The sequence below is a fragment of the Natator depressus genome, chromosome 20 (assembly GCF_965152275.1).
Source record: "Natator depressus isolate rNatDep1 chromosome 20, rNatDep2.hap1, whole genome shotgun sequence".
In the NCBI taxonomy this organism is placed as follows: domain Eukaryota; kingdom Metazoa; phylum Chordata; order Testudines; family Cheloniidae; genus Natator; species Natator depressus.
Window position 1 is genome coordinate 12282886 of NC_134253.1, and position 18237 is coordinate 12301122.

The window sequence follows — 18237 nt, forward strand, 5'->3', positions numbered from 1 at the left end:
TGAACAATAGCAAAAGAGAAAATAAAGAAAATTAACCAGGTGGTGTCCTGTAATTAAAAGAAGGGGAGGGGTGACACAAGGGACTGCATTATTTTCACAGATCGTGGAAAACACAAACATCTCTGCATTTGAAATAGAAATACTATTAACATCATTTTTCATCGCAGTCGCCAGACAAGTTATTTGCAACCCAGGTGAAAAGAACGAGAAGTAAACAATCAGAGTAGTGGTCACAGGGTAATTCGGTGTTAGAAGAGTTTTAAGTATGCCAGATATACAAGATACATCTTGGAAATACTAGCTACCCACAGAGTCACTCAATATTCTCTGTAAGTCCTACAGGTATCCCTTTCCATATTATTTAAAGAAGAACTTTTAGACAGACAATTGGTTGAAAAACTCGCAAAATGTCTCATAGCACTTTATAGCACAAGTATTTATTCCATCTCAAAACACTGGGAAATATAGACAAGCATGAAGCTCTTGGGGCACAAAATTCAAGACAAATGACTTTAATAAGAATCTCTATTTTTTAAATTCAGTTGGAGGAATAAAGGATGCTAGTAATTCTGTATGTACATTCATTGATTGACAATAAACGCTTGCATTAAATATTTAATATGCCACTCTTACATAATAAATATTTAACAAAACATTAAAGGAGGTTTTCGAATATTTATTAGGCACTGACTTATTTCATTTGCTCTATTCCCTGATATATTACAAATTCGATATCAAAAGTCATTAAGACAGCCTTGAAATGGCTCTGTTTTAGTCTCAGGTAACTTTAAAGTTTGAAACTTTACACACACTGGTATTGCCTAAAGGTACACACTGGTATTGTTTCTCTGCAGTATATGCCACTTTGGTTTATGTACAGTTGGTTTGCACACAGAACAATGTAATTAGCTAATGTTAGAAGCTTGCTAATTAGCCACTTCCCCCTTCCCTCCCAAATTATATATTCAACTATAATTTTAAAAGCCCAATGGCACAGAGATATGTGTATGCCCGACTGTAGCAAGATTTTGAGAAATGTTTGAAAACTTACTTATGAATCTTCAGCGCATTCCCTGGGCTTTTTATTGAGCTTACTTAAAGACTTTACATTGTCACGCCTAAAATGTGACTAGCGTGGAAAGAAAAGAAAAGAAAAAAAAAAAACCGTGGAAAAATAGTTAAAATATCTCTAAGACCCTCCCTCAGCTCCCACTCGCTCCTAACAGCCCCCACCTCATATCCGAATCCTCGTGAAAAATAGAAAGCAGAATCCAAACCGGGAAGGAAAAAAAAAAAAAAAAAACTTCACAAGCCATCCCTTGTATTTGCCCTTTGCTTTGAATGCTTACAAGGGGTGTGCCTTGAAGAAAATGAATACAAAGCTGCAATTGATTTTCATAATGTTTCTGCGGTGTTTGAAAACCAATCGTTTGAACCTCTGAGATCTTACCTAAGTGAACCACTCCTACACATCTAAGTGCTCCAAACTGATATATGACAATATCTACTTTGGATCACGTGCTCCTTAGAGCGACTAAGACGGATAGCGCGTCATCTCGCCTTCCCAAATTTTTCCCCCTCTGCACATCGGATCCAAAACATCTATCTATAGAGCAAGAAAAGGAGAAAGATGTTTAACTCAGTGAATCTAGGAAACTTCTGTTCTCAATCGCGTAAAGAGAGGAGTGCTGACTTTGGAGACAGAGCAGGTTGCGCTTCCAATCTCTACCTCCCTAGCTGCACCTATTACGTCCCAGAATTTTCAACTGTGTCATCTTTCTTGCCACAGGCCCCCTCTCGCCAAATCTCCTACCCTTATTCCACTAACCTCTCGCAAGTGCAACCAGTTCGAGAGGTCTCCTATGGTCTAGACCCCTCTAGTAAATGGCACCATAGAAGCAATTACGCATCGTGTTATTCCGCGGAAGATCTGATGCATAGAGAGTGTATCCCGCCTTCCACCATGACCGAAATGCTAATGAAAAACGAAAGCGTGTACAGCCACCACCATCCCAGCTCTAACCATCCTGCATCTACGGGATTCTACTCCAGCATGAACAAAAACAGTGTCCTGCCCCAGGGCTTTGATCGGTTCTTCGAAAATGCCTACTGCGGGACAGAGAACCCGCCTGAGAACTGTCTGCAGAAAAGCGAGAGCAAACTGGAATCCGACTCCCAGCCCAGTGCACTATCATCCCGCGGAGAGCAAGGCATAGACCCGGAAGACGAAGAGGAAAACACAAATCCAGGGTCTTCAGCCTCGTCTTCTTCTGTCAACAAGGAAGGAAGCAAAAGCAGCAACTCGAGTAGGTAGAGCAGTAAATGGAAAGGTTAAGGGACTAGCCCGGTGTTTTGTCGGTCAAATTTTATGTGGAGTTTTATAAGCATTCAAAGGATTTTATTATAACCTACAAAGCTCTTTCTTCCAACGAGAAGAATTTTTACGATGGGAAAGCTCTTTGAAAAAATGGAGATGTTAGGCGCAGACACAGTATCTTAGAGTCTGTGAAATTTTAAAAGCACACCATCGTGGCAAATATTAACTTTGATCATGAACTTACATGAGCATTTTAAAAGGATTTGGTCCCGGGTTGCTGAGGGTAAAAGCCAATTGGGCAGAACACTGCTGTAGCTTCCTGTGCTTGCTTTTAGGCACTAAGATGCATGTAGAGTGAATTTTTTAAAATTAAAAGTATATGTTGGGTCTTGCTTTTCTCTCTCTCTTTTGATAAGGGGGTGTGGAGCTAAATGCAAAATGTGCAACATTTTAATTCAATCCTGAGTCTCTATTTTATTTATTTTTTTAATCGCAACGATTCTTCGCAAAGCCTAGTGGAATTTCTGTCTTTTGTCATTAAGGTCAGATAAAAAAAATCACTACATTGCTAAGAAAACTTAGAGGCTTATTTTAAATTCTGAAGCCAAGCAACTTTTAAACTTAGCGATCACGGTGAGATTTTTCTGTCTCTCCCCCTTTTGCTATTTGATTTCATGATGAAAACAATGCATCCCCTTTTGTTGCTCAGAGGCTAAATTCCATTTTACTTTGATTATTGTGGAGTGTGTGGATGCTGGTACTGAAGTTAATCAAAAACTTATGAGGAACATAATGTCTAGTTCCTACAGTTCCAACATTGCTCATGCTGTTTCTATACAGATAACAGATTTGCAGCTTGAACGTATGTTTTTCAACAGCTACAGTTTCTTTAAAGCCTGCTTAAATTGCTGAGTACAATCCCTAATTCTGCTTGAAAATATGTCTATCACAAAATCCTGTGCAGAGGTAGTGTTTTTAGAACATAAGTAGGGCACAATCCTTAAAACCATATATAACCTCACCTCTGCATTATACTAACAGTGGGCAAATACAACAGTGGCGAAATATATTATCTCATGAATCTATAAATATGTATATATATATATGCATATATATGGAGTCAGAACTAGAGCTGAGTCTATGTGTTGCATTTGCTTAGTATTTACATTCCCTTCTGTTTTTTTTCTAAGGTGCTCCCCGTACAAGGAAGAAGAGATGTCCCTATTCGAAATTCCAGATCAGAGAGCTAGAGAGAGAATTTTTCTTCAATGTCTATATAAACAAAGAAAAAAGGCTTCAGTTGTCTAGGATGCTAAATCTCACTGATCGACAGGTTAAAATTTGGTTTCAGAACAGAAGAATGAAAGAAAAAAAATTAAGCAGAGACCGCCTGCAGTATTTTTCTGGAAATCCCTTATTGTGAACACATCTTTTCCCAGTCCTCTGCTGGTGAAGTAGATCTGTACTAAGAAGGAACTCTGAAAGCATGGGTTGTGGTCTGAGTCTACAAGCAACCTCAAAGTTTAAACCTTTTCGTTACTTACATTTGTATGTATGGAACAGTTCTAAGTAACGCAAGGAGTTCAGATATCTAAACGTTTAAAGAACTGGAAAACCATGGACTTTTTATTTAACGTTTTGTCTGAACAACTGGGATTTTTTTTTTCATTTAGTCCTCCTTGTCCATTTGAATAAATCGCAGTGCTGTGTTATAATTATCATGGTGATGATTTTAATATGCAGTTAACATGCTACCACAGACGCGGCCAAAACCTCCCTCCATGGTTAATTTAGATACCTTGATTTGGGAGTGTGTGTGTGTGTGTGTGTGTATGTGTATGTACACATATACATAGGAGTGTGCGTATCCACACCGACCATTTGTGTTCTCCTGCTATCCATGCCAAGAACTGTTGTCGAAACCTAATTTAAATATTCTGTTCCGTTGCAGTAAGAATGGGTTCATTTCAAGCCCCTCCATATATATATATAGAATATATATATTCTATGCAGTCCCACTTTTACATTTTTGGGGGGTTGGGTGGTGGGAGGGGTGTATGGACGAGAATATATTTGCAATAACTGTCTCTAAGTGGTTTGTAAATACATTTCGTAATGCATTTTTTCCCCGGATCTGGAAGAACAATAACAGCAAACAACAATAATAATAAAAGATCTTTGTGTATGTAAAGTGAATTCCCGGGAAACTCTGTGAAATTCTGTGGTAAATAAAGATATTGCAAGCTGTTCTACATTATGATTTTATTTGACCATTTTATTAGTACTTCCCCTCTTTAAAACCTCATTGCGGTCAATGCGGTATGGACTTTCCAATAGAACTTTTAATACCTAAATGGTAATGACATCAAATATATATATTTGATACTATCGCCATATATAATCATCCATGTTCATCTGGCTCAGTGCAATGTGGCATTGTCCAAATTCATATGACTCCCGTACGTTAAAGTTTACATTTGTTGTGGAGTTCATTGTATTCCTCACCAAATTTAAATATTTATTGGAATTTCTTGGCCCAATAATACAACCGTGTATTTGGTTCCATGTGTCTTGCTCTGTTTTTCCGGATGTAATTAATCTTTTGCACCATATATTTGACTTTTGTAAGTGAGTGCAACTCTAATTACACAATCGAAGGTGCTGTATTTCCATGAAGTCAAATATAAACTATCTTATACGTACAATGCACAAATGCAAAGTCAAGTACTTAAAATCCTGGTTAAGGAAAACAAGTTCAACTCCCAAGCTTTGGTACAGAAGTGTACTTTTATGTTTACACAAAGCCTTTCCCCTCTCCTGAGCGGACTAAAGAGACACAATTTGGTCTAAAAGAAAAAGAAATACAGAAAACGCCTGCAGTGGTTTGATGCATATATGTTGTGTATACAAAATAACTCGGAGTGGGGGGGTGTTGTTTTGTTTTGTTGCTTTTCAGCCTGAATTCTCATATCTCTTGATGTGGAGTTTTGTATGAGTAGGAGTGGGGGAGAAGAAAAAAGAAAAAGAAAGAACAAAAGAACATCCGCAAAGAAACAACACATTATATTCCCATACATTGACAATGTTCTTGTAAAATTCTCATAATTGCTTTTAAATACAGCCCCATACTTTGATGGTGGCTTCTTATTTTATGTGACAGCGGTAGGGGAAATTGCAAGCCACAAATATGTGCTTCGCTTGCATACACAAAAAGAATAAATGAGAAACAACTTTTGTTTTCGTGATAGACCCATCCTCGTTACGCCATGGTATAATTTGAATGGGTGATGTTCATAGACATGTTTCTCATTAAATGAGATGGTAAAAAATAATAAAAAAAGGCAGATAGCAAAGAGCTTCTTTGAATTTATGTTTAAAACGTGGAAATGTTTAAGGAGGTATCCCCATGGCCTAAAATCATGCCAGCCCTTTGGAAATCCAAAACCTGGACCTTTCTTTGGTAGACAATTCCTTGAAAGGATGGTGAATAAAATATGAAAGAGTTTTGAAATAGGATGGAGACCAAAGCCATGCTCCTAGCAGATGCAGCCACTCATTGATACAGTCGAAGAGCTGCCAAAGAAAAGGGAATATTATTCATATAAACCCACCTTTCTTTAACGATTGTTTGCCAAACCTTTCCAAGGTTAGGAAAACTAAGTATAGGTGCAATAGGGTGCTTATCACGAGGTCAGAAACCGCAGTTAATGCTCCGTAACAGCAGCCACTGTCCGGACAAAAGCTGGTAGTCTAGACATTGTAATAAAGACTGCAGCACTAAACAGCTTAATTTTTCTTAATTACCCCGTCTGGCCATAGGAAAAGACTTCCGCAGTAAATAGTAAACAAATAAGAGTGCCTTGCCCAGGGATTTTTCCCCCCTCCCCTTCCATGTCTTCAGCTCAATTCCAACACAATGAAACTGGAGGCCTAGTTCAAAGTTTTCGCGAGCTAAAATGGAATGCTAGTTGTAAAATCCAAGTTTATAGACCATGTGGGAGTTTACAATAGCATTAAGCAGCAGTGCCATGTAGGGAAAGGCTGTTAATGTTCTTTTTGGGGGGGGGGGGGGGAGGAGGAGTGGTTGCCTGTATGTGTGTGTGTGTGTGTGTGTGTGGCGGGGTCTAGGTGAGGAAGTGGGGATGGATTGGATACCACAGTGGATGAATTTGGAAATAGTTGGCTTTGATTTGGTTGTCCTGTGATGTATTTTTTTTTTTTAAATCGTCACACAACCGCAAAAGGCCAACCCTGCAAGTGGAGTTCTGTATATTGAGATTATGCTCCTTGTATCGGAGGAGGAGGGAAGAGAGAGGTCCACAGGAAGAAAAATGTGAATATATGATGTCTTTGAACTTCAATAAAGTCAAGTCCATCACCTTTAACCCTTTTGTAATAAAGCGGAATCAGAAAGGCTTTCTGTGTCCCCGCCTCCAGAGAAAGAAATAGGGGGGTGGGGGTGGGTGGGATGGAGGAGAACCCACATTTTTATTTAAATTCAAATTTTGGGCCAAATGTGGCCTTGATGATGAGCTAATATTTAATTCAACCTCGCCGCGTGTCGAAGAAGGTTGAACACGCACACAGCACACACACGCTTTATTATTGTTATAAACCTTTTGATATCTTAACGCATGAAAAGTTTTTATAACTTTGTTTGGCATAAAAGTTTTACAAGGTTTTTTTATTATTATTTCCATCGAATGTCCGTCACAATAAATGCTCCCTCATAGGCTGGGGGAGCTTGCTGTATAGTTACGTTAATGACACACAGACTAATTGTGAAGGACCTTTCCATGTGACGTACAAACACCCGACCTGTTTCCTATTCCTCCCTGGATTCCCTACACAACATATTGGAAGCTGCTGTAGGTTACTTTGTTGTGAAATATTGCACAGGGGGAAGAAGGCGAGAGAGCAAACTTCTAATTGGCTTTTTGCAGAATAATAACGTACCTTTAAGTTGGGTTCCATACAGGGTAAATCACTTCCACTTTTGCAGAAAATGCAGGTGGTTTTTTTGTTTTGTTTTAAAGAACTGCAAATGCACATCCAGGAATAAAATATGCAGGGACTGTAGTTATGTTAGACATGGCTGTTCACACACCACTCACACACATATACATACACACGACACACACACATGCAGAAAGACACCAACCCACTCTCACATGCACACTCTCCTAACAGTTCTTGAGTTGAGGAACGTAAACTTGACTGTGTGATAAGTGCGGTCCTCTAAGGGCGAGTTCTCTTTGGTGACATGTAAATAAACTACTCTGTTGAACAACTCAGCAAGACCGGCAAACAATAGCCATGAGGGAAAGCCATCCTGTTACTATTTGCACTTTCCTCATGGGTTTGACGTTGCCTTGGAATTTGGCAAAAATGGGATTAGAAAATCCGAAGAACAAAGACATTGGCTTTGGCAAGTGGATTGGAAGCGACCATCAATTGAGCTAATCTTCGCCTGTGGATCATAGGGTGAATTCATTTATTTGTGTGCGAGTAACTTTGGTAGGAGCCATAGCTAAGCCCGACGGAGAGCCAGGGCTGTGTACAATGTAAATAAATAGCTTGCTCTCCCAGTTTCCTTGTCTTGGAGACTCTCGTGGGTCGTAACATTTTGGAATAGCCATTAATTTTTTTTCTCCCGGTTTACCCCTCTTCTGGGTGGAGGGCAGAGAATTTGGTGTTGAAATATCGTGCGGGCTCTACCATTGGGGGGGGGGGGGGAATCACTTTTGTAAAGTAATTCTGGTTTTTAATGAAAGCATTTTTAACTGACACTAGAGTTGGGAAGGAAAAAAAAAAAGCCAAACTACATCTTCTGGTTGGCGTGCATGGCTGAGTGCTTCTTTGCTATCAAAGAGAATATTAAAACCTGACTTATATTATTTTTTTCCAAAATGGCGTCTCATTAAGGCCTTGCTTATCCGTCTTTAATAAAGTTGGAAATATACGGATGCACAGCATATGTTAGATTTAAGCACGTTCTTCTGCTTTTGATAACTTCTAAATTACAACATGAAACCACAAGAATGTGGTTTGCAACCTCATAAGGCCTTTTTAATCTTTCGTTTATGAATTAGAATATAGCATATAGCTGATGGAGCCCATAAAAGACTTTATTAGTTTTAAACAAAAGAACAGACTCAATGTAAACATTACAGTTGTTTATGCGCTACAAATAGTTAGGCAAATTCGTTCGTTTTAATTGTTGAAAGAGGGTTTAATACCGTTCTAGGAATTAAGTGACACATTCTTAAACACGTCGGTTCCATCGCTTTTAAAGGGTGGTTGATATAAACAGTGTGTTTCTATACAAATGGTTGTTAAAAGAGCTGAATCTCTTTGAATCAATTTAGTTTTGCAAACAATAAGTATTTAAGGAAACAGGAGTGTTTATTTCAAGGTTATATTTCAGGCTGAGGACTTTAAAAATAACTGAATAACTCTCCGAATATAAATAGATACGTAGATAAATATTCTTATACCATCGTGCTCTTTACTGTAATTCTACTGTACCTACTACTAATTCCATATTCTCAGATCAAGGTGAATCTAGCAAAATAAAATGATCTTATACTAGAACTATTCTCTGTAGTATATTTCAACCCAATAGGGGCGGAAATTCATGTGTATTCAATTTTTTAAAAATTGCTTTCTCTTTTCCTCCTGTGAAAAAGTGGAATTGTTAATATCCCACCACTCACCTAATGACTGATACTTGGTTGAAGCTATATTTGAAACAAATTTTGAAGCACTTAGCAGATGGGGATTTCAGCTTTATACACGCATTGCCGACGATATCAAAATACCAGCATTTTAATACAACTTTCTTCAGATTTCCTATGTGTAAAGACAGAATGTTTTGCTATTTTTCTAGTTTATTATGTTTTAACATTTCAGCAGGCACTTAAGTCTTTTTACTTTTTCACACACTTCCCCTCCGCCCCAGTAATTATATCATTTTCAAAGGAATATGCCCAAGAAGTGAAATGCATCAATTTTCAAAACATTTTAAGCTCTCCTTTTAGCTTAGAAATGTAATCATATCATGAAATGTGGCCCCAAACGCTTATTGCTTTAGAAGCATATAGGAATTTAGATTCTCAGGACAACTGCTTAGACTCCACAACCTCTGATATGAACCCTTCTGTTATTTGTGTAACATTTAAGTTTGTTAACGCATGTGGAAAATTACAGGAAACATTCCCCATTGAATAAACTTTTAAAAAATCCTGGCACACTATTATTTTCTTCTGTCACCCGCACCACTCATGCCTGTATCTGAATTACTCTCTCCAATTTTCTCCCAGTGATCAAAGGGTAACCAGACTAAAACCAGTATATTAGAGTCTGAAGACTGCTATGTTGGACGTAGGAAAACGTAAACACAGTTTTCAATGCCACCTCAAGGAACATAATATCGTTCCATAATTCTATGACTTAAGTTACTCAGAAAGAAGGAAGTAGAATAAGAGGGATTGTAAAGTTTGATAGATTTCTTGTGGTGATAGTTTACAGTTTCTAAGCCAACATATAAAGGCGTGGGTTTTATTTTTGCATCACTGTTATTGTACTCCAGTGTACATTGTCATAAATCAGAATTATTTCTGCTGCAACATGGGGGCATAATACCGGGCAGAAATACAAATTTAAGGTAATCATTAAAGTGTTGCTACCAAATACTTCCTAGACGCGAAAATGAATGTTTGTAATAAAAATGTAAGAAAAGTTGGTAAAAATACAATGGACATAAGAGGCAATCCCGTGCATAGCTCTCTGTGAAATAATTAGAGTGAAAAGGAGGCAGGTAAAATAGAAGGTGTGCTTTTGAGATATTCTTTGTGTGAGATATTATACACGTGCATTTTAAATTCATAGGGCAAAAATGGGCTGGTTGAGTCTTTTTTTCCCTCCCTTAAAGACTCACCATGTGTATCTAACAAAGAACACAGGTTCTGAGGAATCACATTAGCTGATTTCTTGATATTTTTAGGCAATTATCTGCCTTTGGAACTCAAAACAGGACAACCTCCCAGTAAAGACAATAGCAGAACATCAGCCGCTTGCTTCAGATACATAGGCATTGAGGGAAAGGCACACAAGAAAAGGGGGATCCCCCTCCCCGCCCCCCCCCCCCCACACACACACGCACACACAGAGACACAGAGATTTTTATGTGACATAGACTTCATTAGTTTCTTAGCTCTAGTATAAATAAAATACCACAGGTTATTCCAAATGTCTTTGTGAAACAGAAAGTTATCTATGAACATGTGTACATCTCTCTGTGAATCTATGTCATCTAGGTACATTTGCATCAAAGCGTGATTTGTGTGTATGAACATTCAGCATCTAGATTGTTTTCCTAAAAGTGTGTAAAATTCAAAGTAGGTTATTAAAGTCTTTGCCACACATAGGCTCTCTCCTTTTAAGTTTTAATAGCGTTTGTTCGTATTTATTTTCTGTAATTAGAGTAAAGCATTTTTCCCAACGGGGGTTCTACTTAAGCTGATGAATTTTATTTCTTTTTCCATTAATGACCCATGTTTATCATACTTCTAATTATTTTTAACTTTAAACAATATTCGGTCTCCTGGAGATGTCCTCTGTGTTCCTTGCTAACCTCCATTCTCTTTTGATATAACAACAAAATCTACGTTGAAGTTTTTAAAAATCATATATTATTTTTGATTGAACTGGTTTTTCTGCATGCTGTCCTATTTGTTTCAAAAGCCCTTGAGCAGCATCTTGGAAAAGAGAGTTTAACATATTTCAAACGTTTTGCATAAATTGATTGTTTTGGCAAAAGCTAGTGCACAGAATGACTGTTAACAATGTAAATCTTTATTTTATATACACAAAATGTACACATTCTTAAAATATGAGGTTTCCACGGTAGATCTTCTGTTTCCAACAGGACGCACCGATACGACATTTACTCCAGACTCTATAAAGGCTTCTGGGTCTGAGAGAGAGAAAATTCAAATTATTTGATGTTGTTTAATCTTGATTACAACGCATTAATATCTTCCTTTGATAAAAGCACAGGAATACATGGCAAAAATCAGGAAAACATATTTAATCTGCAGGCAGACAATCCAGGAAACTATAAGGTCAAATTCTGGTGTCCCAGAAATGCACAAGTGAAATGTTTGACTGACCAGCATAAATTATTAGGTAGCCAGATCAGCTGCAAAAATAAAGTAGGGGGGGGGGAAAGCAGCATAATACAAAATTGCGTTGGTCTTTAATTTCATCACCTATAAATGAGAAAATATTGGTTCCCATACTAAAGTTTTATTCTTTGCTTATAAATATTATGTGGAATTTTCGTTGGATATCATAAAACTGAACGATTTCTATCAAACTGTTTTTAAAAGACCTATGCAGATAACACAAATAGAGGCAATAAAGTCGCAAATAGCTTTCCAGGGGAACCAAATGGCGTCTGAAGCGTAGGAAACCTTTTACTGTGTTGTATAAGAGGGGGACACACAAAATTGTATAATGCACTTTTAGGCTGTCTCGGCCTAAGAGATTTAAATTTGTCACACTGGAGGATGCGAAGAAGAGAAGATTGGAAAGACTCTTGAAAGTTAAAGCAGAGTGGAATTGTGAAAGACTTCTGTAACACCTTGGGGAAAGAGGGTTGCAGAAAAGGTCTGAATAATCTACACTTTCAAGCGCTACAAATTACGCAAAATGGTCCGGTTCAACTTTTCATGTTTCTATGTAATTTTCCCCACCGAATTTGCTCCCTTTTCCCCCTCTTATGAAAGGTCGTGGGGGTGGCTTTTTTCCCCTTGAAAGTGACTCTGAACCCGTGTGTCTTTCCAATCCGTTGTAATGATCTTGAAATTCGAGGCTTTCTTTCTTTCTTTCTTTCTTTCTTTCTTTCTTTCTTTCTTTCTTTATACGTTATTCCCATTCCTCGCCTAACCTAAGATCAGCGTTATCTAAGTAGGATTGCCTCCCCCGCTAGTAAAATTAATATACACTAAAACAATTTATCTTAATTGCTACACGACGTTAGAAAATGTCCAGTAAAGAAATGAGGCAAAAGGAAAACACAGAGGTAAAAATTCCACCCCCCACTTGTACTAGTAGTTATTGTTCTGTGGTCGTTACATTAAATGGGGGGAAAAGTTAAACCCACCCAACAGTGACATAGTTTAACAAAATGGGGAAAGGGAAATAATCTGTCAAGAAACAAACTTTTTCTTTTAGTCCCCACAGTAAAAAATCATACCAAATCGGAAAGTTTGTTTTGGGAAATCCATGTGCTAAATATTTGGTCAAATACAATTTTGATTTTTTTTGTTATTTCCTGAAGAGGCAAAACAAACCAAAACAAACCCCCACCACCCCACGGTTGTCCTTTTTTATTTAAAGATCGATCATATTTATCAAATTTACCCTTTTTCCGTCCCACGAATACATTTATTGTGCAAGATTTTTGCATATCACAGACGCTATTTTAGCAAAGAAACTTAAGACAGTTAACACTGGAAGTGGATTATTTTTAAAAACGGTATGTTTCGGGGGTGGGGATGCAACGCTTTATCCATACCAAAAAAAAAAGAAGAAGAAGAAGAAGAAGAAGAAAAACAGAAAAAGGAAATACAAAAGAAAACGGCTTTTTGTTGGTATATAAAAAAACCCTGCTTTCCAAGTATGCACACAGGTCTATTTTAGACGTGCGGGGGTCAAAAAGCACCTAAATTAAAGACTGAAACCATCTCTGTTAAACGTTTTTACATATTTGTACTGATTCCCAATACATTTTCAAAAACAAAGCAGAGGTCTAAAGAGGCATCGATCCCACAATTCCACCCTTTAAAGAACTGCACCCACCCCACAGTTAAAAAGAAACAAAATCCACCCCAACCTTCGATGAAAACACAAACCGCAGCAACTCAAATATTTCAAGTTCTGTTACAGAAGAAAGAAGAAGGGGGGGTGGGGGAACACAGCACTGGGAATCTAGCTAAGAAGAGAGAAAGGAAGGGGGGGGGAGAAAGTTAAATTAGGGTTTTTTTGGGGGGGGTGTCTCTGCCTTTTACTAGAAATTGGATTTATTTCGGCCAAAAGAAGGAAAGAAAGGCAAGGCAAAGAAGGTTGGTTATTTCCTGACCTTTTTATTTGGATTTGACTTTGCTTGTATTTACGCGTTCGCTTCCCTTTTTTGTTTCCCTACTCTGCTGTAGACACGCGTTGGTTCATTGGTAAACAAACTCCCGCAAACCGCGGGGGCTTTTCTCCTTTGTTCAAAGTGAAGGTCCCGGGCATCCTACCCGGCAGAGACTGATAGATGTCGCTGTTGCTCTATGCTAGTTTTCTCCACTCGCAACAACTTGACCCTTGTGACGTCATCGGCGTCTGAATCATCAAGGCCATTTTCAATCCTCATTGGCCTGGCCGTCACGTGGTGGGGGACCAATGCGTGGATAATTATGGGGCTGCTATTTTTCCCTAAAAAAAAGATGTCAGCCCTTGGCTGTAGTATTCCTCTTTAAAATCCCTCCCTGACAATGTCATGTCCCAACAATGTGACTTCTAACTCCTTTTTGATGGACTCGCTGGCCGGTACCTGTAGAGGCGAGAATTATTCCTCTAACCAAGGAATGTATATGCAGCCCGGGAGCGATTTCAGCTGTGGAATGATGAGAAACTGTGGAATTATCCCGTCTCTTTCCAAAAGAGACGAGGTGAATAACGCCAGCCTGTCTCTCAACACCTATCCATCTTACCTTTCTCAGCTAGACACTTGGTGTGACCCAAAAAATACTTACAGAATCGAACAACCTGTTGCAAGACAGCTCCCATCCTGCTCTTTCCCAACCAATGTCAAAGAAGAGAATGTATGCTGCATGTATAACGCTGATAAAAGGGCGAAAAATGCCACAGAGACAGCCCTCTACCCCAACCAAATGCCTGATTCTTGCCTAAATGATCATGAAGTCCCTGTTCCTAGCTACTATCGAGCCGGCCAAGGTTATTCCTCTATGGAGAAGACGCCAAACTGCAACAATCCAAATGAGTTTGAGGCAAGTTTTGACTCCAGGGCGAGTCTGAACCCAAGGAGTGAGCGTCTGGAACAACAACAAGCCCCACCACCAGTGGCTAAAGTGAGTTTCCCCGAAAACACAAAAACAGATAATACCCAGAATACATCCACCAACGAAATTAAAACAGAAACAAGCGCCCCAGCTCCAAAAATATCCCCTTCGGAAGCAGAGAAAGACCTGAATAAAAGCACTGACACCAGCACAGACAATTCTGACAATGAAGCAAAAGGTAAGGGATCATTCACTATCTGTAACTGGTTTCAGAAAATGATCAGCATAATGATAATAATATTCATAAGGTGCACTTTACACGGCACACTCCGCCGCACGTATGTCTGAATGGCTGCAGTCGTTTTTAAATTCTTTCTCGAAATAAAAATCACTGCGAAAATGGAGCAGTCAAATGTGTTAAAACACATCCTCTCCCTGTTTGAAGGGGAGACTTGTGCATGTATTTAGTTAGGTATGTAGCTGCTAGGAATGGTGTATATCTAATAAGATTAGGTGGCTTTAAAAATCGCCTAAAATGGCTATGAGTTCCAAAAAGATCAGTTCAGCCAGACATTTACCTCATGTTATTTTCTAGTCAAATGTTTTATGTGGTCGTGTAAGGCAGATTTTACTCTTTTTACTTGCTCAGTATAAAATATCTGAGAAGAAAAAGAAAAAGAAAACACGGATCGAGTCTTATTTTCACTTGCAAACAGCTCAGGTTGGAGTTGTGTAGTGTGTTTCATTCCATTAGTTGTTGAAAAAGCTTTTCCCTGGCGAATTGAGATCTTGTTTGTGAAGGCAAAATTGTTTCTGGGTGTGAAACAGATGTTTTAAGTTTGGGTTTCTATGAGGAGAGACTGCCATTTACCATATTGTATTTTCATTGTAGAGATTTCATGTGGGTTGAAATGTTTGTTTATCTTAATATTCAGTTGTCCTGTAGACCTAGATTCAAGATAGACTGTTTTAAGTATTTTTGGGGGGTCATTAAGTAGAGGTATATGTATGAATGAGTGGAATTCTCTGAAAATTTGGCGTAAAATGCATAGTACAAAATATTATTGGGAGCGGATGGAGATCTAAGCAACGGATTTTATTATTTGACTATGGTCCATGGGTTAAAATAGCTTCGGTGTCCAATAATTTGTAATATGCTAGAAATCAAGCAGAAACGAAGCAGTTTAGTAACTATGTAGTTTGTATATGCATATACATATACGTGCATGTGGTATGGTGTGTATACTCACATACATCCTCTGTGTATGGGTACCAGAAGAGCATACAGATATTTCCTACCCACTGTCGTTCTTGTGAAAGATATCTTCATACAAAATCACCTTTTAAATTGGCCTTTCAACAAAACAAAATATATAGTCCAAAACATTCTTTTCATTTTATTCCGCATCCGATGACATTATTTTATCTGACAGCTGAGTTACAAATACACAAAACACAAAGTCAAGTTTATCAAAATCCCTACAAACTTCTCTTCACAAAGCGCTTTCTATTTTCATGTCAAGATATATTTTCGTGGGAGTTAACAGAAAGATTATTTTGGTTTTGAACTATAATTTGGGTGGGGAAAAAATAAAGGTTTCTCCAGCAATATTGGTGTTAACTAAAATGGGTGTATGTTTAAAGTAATTGGCTTCCAAACTTTTGCTTTTTCAGAAATTAATATATTGTGAATAGCATTTTTAATCGTCAGAACCAGTATGAGGCGGATTTTGTTTGTTTGTGGTTTTCTTTAAATAAAATTATTTTAAAGCTTAAGTTTTCCTTTTTGTTGAATCAGAATTTTATTCATTGCCAAGGTGCGATTTTTGAATTCAATTCAAGAATTTTGGAAAGCTAGAGGCTTAGCGAGAATTTCAAAGGCTCAATAGCATGAAAGGGCATCTGCAAACTTAAAGGTGGCTTAATTGCAAATATACTCATTGTTAAGGCATAAATGGTCAAGTAGAGTTCTTATTTCCAATCGCAGAATCTTCTGAAACTAGCATGAATATAAAAGTAAGTGGATTATTGTAGTCATAGGACATGTCATTTTCTTTTTTCACAGTTAGACATAAATATAGGCGACTACTGATGTCAGAATTTTCCCATGATCAAATTCAAATCCCAAGTATTTTATATCTCTATCTCTATCTATATGCTATATAGATATAGCAAACACATGCATTTGACTTTATGAAGTGTGTGTGTAAGTGTATAAGAGAGGTGTGTGTATATAAGAAATATAATTACAAGGATAAATATATACACACACTTTATATAGGCAAATCCATTTCAGATAGTCTGTGTTTACGAAAAATACACTTGGAGCTTCACAGACTCCAAGCATCTGACCTCTGTTAGAAGACAGTGCTTCAGTGAGCCAGATATTTCAGAGGGTAATAATCAGATTTCACCTTAGATGATGCTTTTGTAGTAAAGCGTATGTGTGTGTGTAGAAGGAAGTAATGGCAGAACAGTTACGGAACTTAGGAAAGTTACACTGTTGATTTTAAGATTTTTAAAAAACATTCATGTGGTACACGAAAGGCCATGAATAATTTCATAAAATTATATTCTGTTGACATGTCTGACGTGTGGACAACCCTGCACTCTAGAATAGTGTAAGAGCCGAAAAGAAATTGTATTTCACTATGATATCCGTTACTTGAACTAGGCATAGTTAGTCTGTGAGCTATAACTTAGCCTTGGCTGCGTGGATCTGATGTATAGGTTCATATTGTTAACGTGGGTTTATTCAGCGATTTGGTGATAGTCGGTGGAAACAATTGGACATTTAAATATGTATTTAATGAGTCCTTTAAACCTAAAACACCTCAAAAATAAAAATAAATGAAGACATAAGCACAACCCTGTTATTTGTGCATAGGGGAGTAATTGTTCTCCACCAAAGAAGCTGCTTTTTAACAATCTTTAGCCTGGTAAATTCTCTTTCCTATTCCACGGATACTTATATAATAATGTTATTTTTAACAGAGGATATAAAGGCAGAAAACACTACAGGAAATTGGCTGACAGCAAAGAGCGGAAGAAAGAAAAGGTGTCCTTACACTAAACACCAGACGCTGGAATTGGAGAAGGAATTCTTATTCAATATGTACTTGACCCGTGAGCGCCGCCTGGAGATTAGTAAGAGTATTAACCTGACAGACAGACAAGTCAAAATCTGGTTTCAGAACCGCAGGATGAAACTCAAGAAAATGAACAGAGAGAACCGAATTCGCGAACTGACTTCCAATTTTAATTTTACTTGATCGTGTTCAATAATATTTAAGGAAAGGGGAAAGGGGAAAAAGAAACCTTGTTCATTTTTTTTTCTGGGTATCAATGCAATGCGTATGCAAAAATTAAGGACCTCAGTCATTTGGGTACTTGCAGTTTGTAGAGCGAAGATGCATCGGTATAAGCATGAGAATATATATTGCATCCATGTTTCTATGTAAAATAAAAGATTGATATGGTTGCTAAAACAGCTTATAAAATGTTTAAGTTATTTACGTGCAGCACAAAACAAAAGGACTCTTCTCTATGCATATTATGTTTAGGATAATAGATGCGTCTAAAAGTTTGCTTTTCATATTCTAGTGTAGTCTGCCTATTGTATAACAAAACGACTAAAAGACGAATTTCATATGTGTCTGTAAATTAAAGTTGCAGTGGGAACATGCTCACATCCTGTAGTTATGCAGTTTCTTCCCATGAAGTGATACTGTCAACCATATATTTAAGACAAAAAATAAAGCAGTATTGGTATCTTATTATGAAAAAAAGTCAATTTATCGTGGTTGTGTTATTTAAATATAGTCTGTATGTGTTATACTTTGCATGTAT

At 37.7% G+C, this 18237-nt stretch overlaps 2 protein-coding genes across 2 annotated transcripts; both read left to right on the forward strand.

The window, feature by feature from the left end:
- The first annotated feature begins 1630 nt into the window (after positions 1 to 1630).
- Positions 1631 to 4441, forward strand: HOXC11 (homeobox C11). The gene is made up of 2 exons (XM_074935052.1): positions 1631 to 2306; positions 3508 to 4441. The coding sequence occupies exons 1-2, from the start codon at positions 1631 to 1633 to the stop codon at positions 3738 to 3740; spliced, it is 909 nt and encodes a 302-aa protein (XP_074791153.1). The 3' UTR covers positions 3741 to 4441.
- Positions 4442 to 13836: 9395 nt separating this feature from the next.
- Positions 13837 to 18152, forward strand: HOXC10 (homeobox C10). The gene is made up of 2 exons (XM_074934958.1): positions 13837 to 14626; positions 17383 to 18152. The coding sequence occupies exons 1-2, from the start codon at positions 13861 to 13863 to the stop codon at positions 17658 to 17660; spliced, it is 1044 nt and encodes a 347-aa protein (XP_074791059.1). The 5' UTR covers positions 13837 to 13860; the 3' UTR covers positions 17661 to 18152.
- Positions 18153 to 18237: the final 85 nt, after the last annotated feature.

Excerpts from the sequence above, each read along its gene's own strand:
- HOXC11 (XM_074935052.1), top strand. The coding sequence starts at position 1,631 with ATGTTTAACTCAGTGAATCTAGGAAACTTCTGTTCTCAATCGCGTAAA. Across the intron at positions 2,307-3,507 it reads AAGCAAAAGCAGCAACTCGA|GTGCTCCCCGTACAAGGAAG; the intron begins GTAGGTAGAGCA and ends TTTTTTTCTAAG.
- HOXC10 (XM_074934958.1), top strand. The coding sequence starts at position 13,861 with ATGTCATGTCCCAACAATGTGACTTCTAACTCCTTTTTGATGGACTCG. Across the intron at positions 14,627-17,382 it reads TTCTGACAATGAAGCAAAAG|AGGATATAAAGGCAGAAAAC; the intron begins GTAAGGGATCAT and ends TATTTTTAACAG.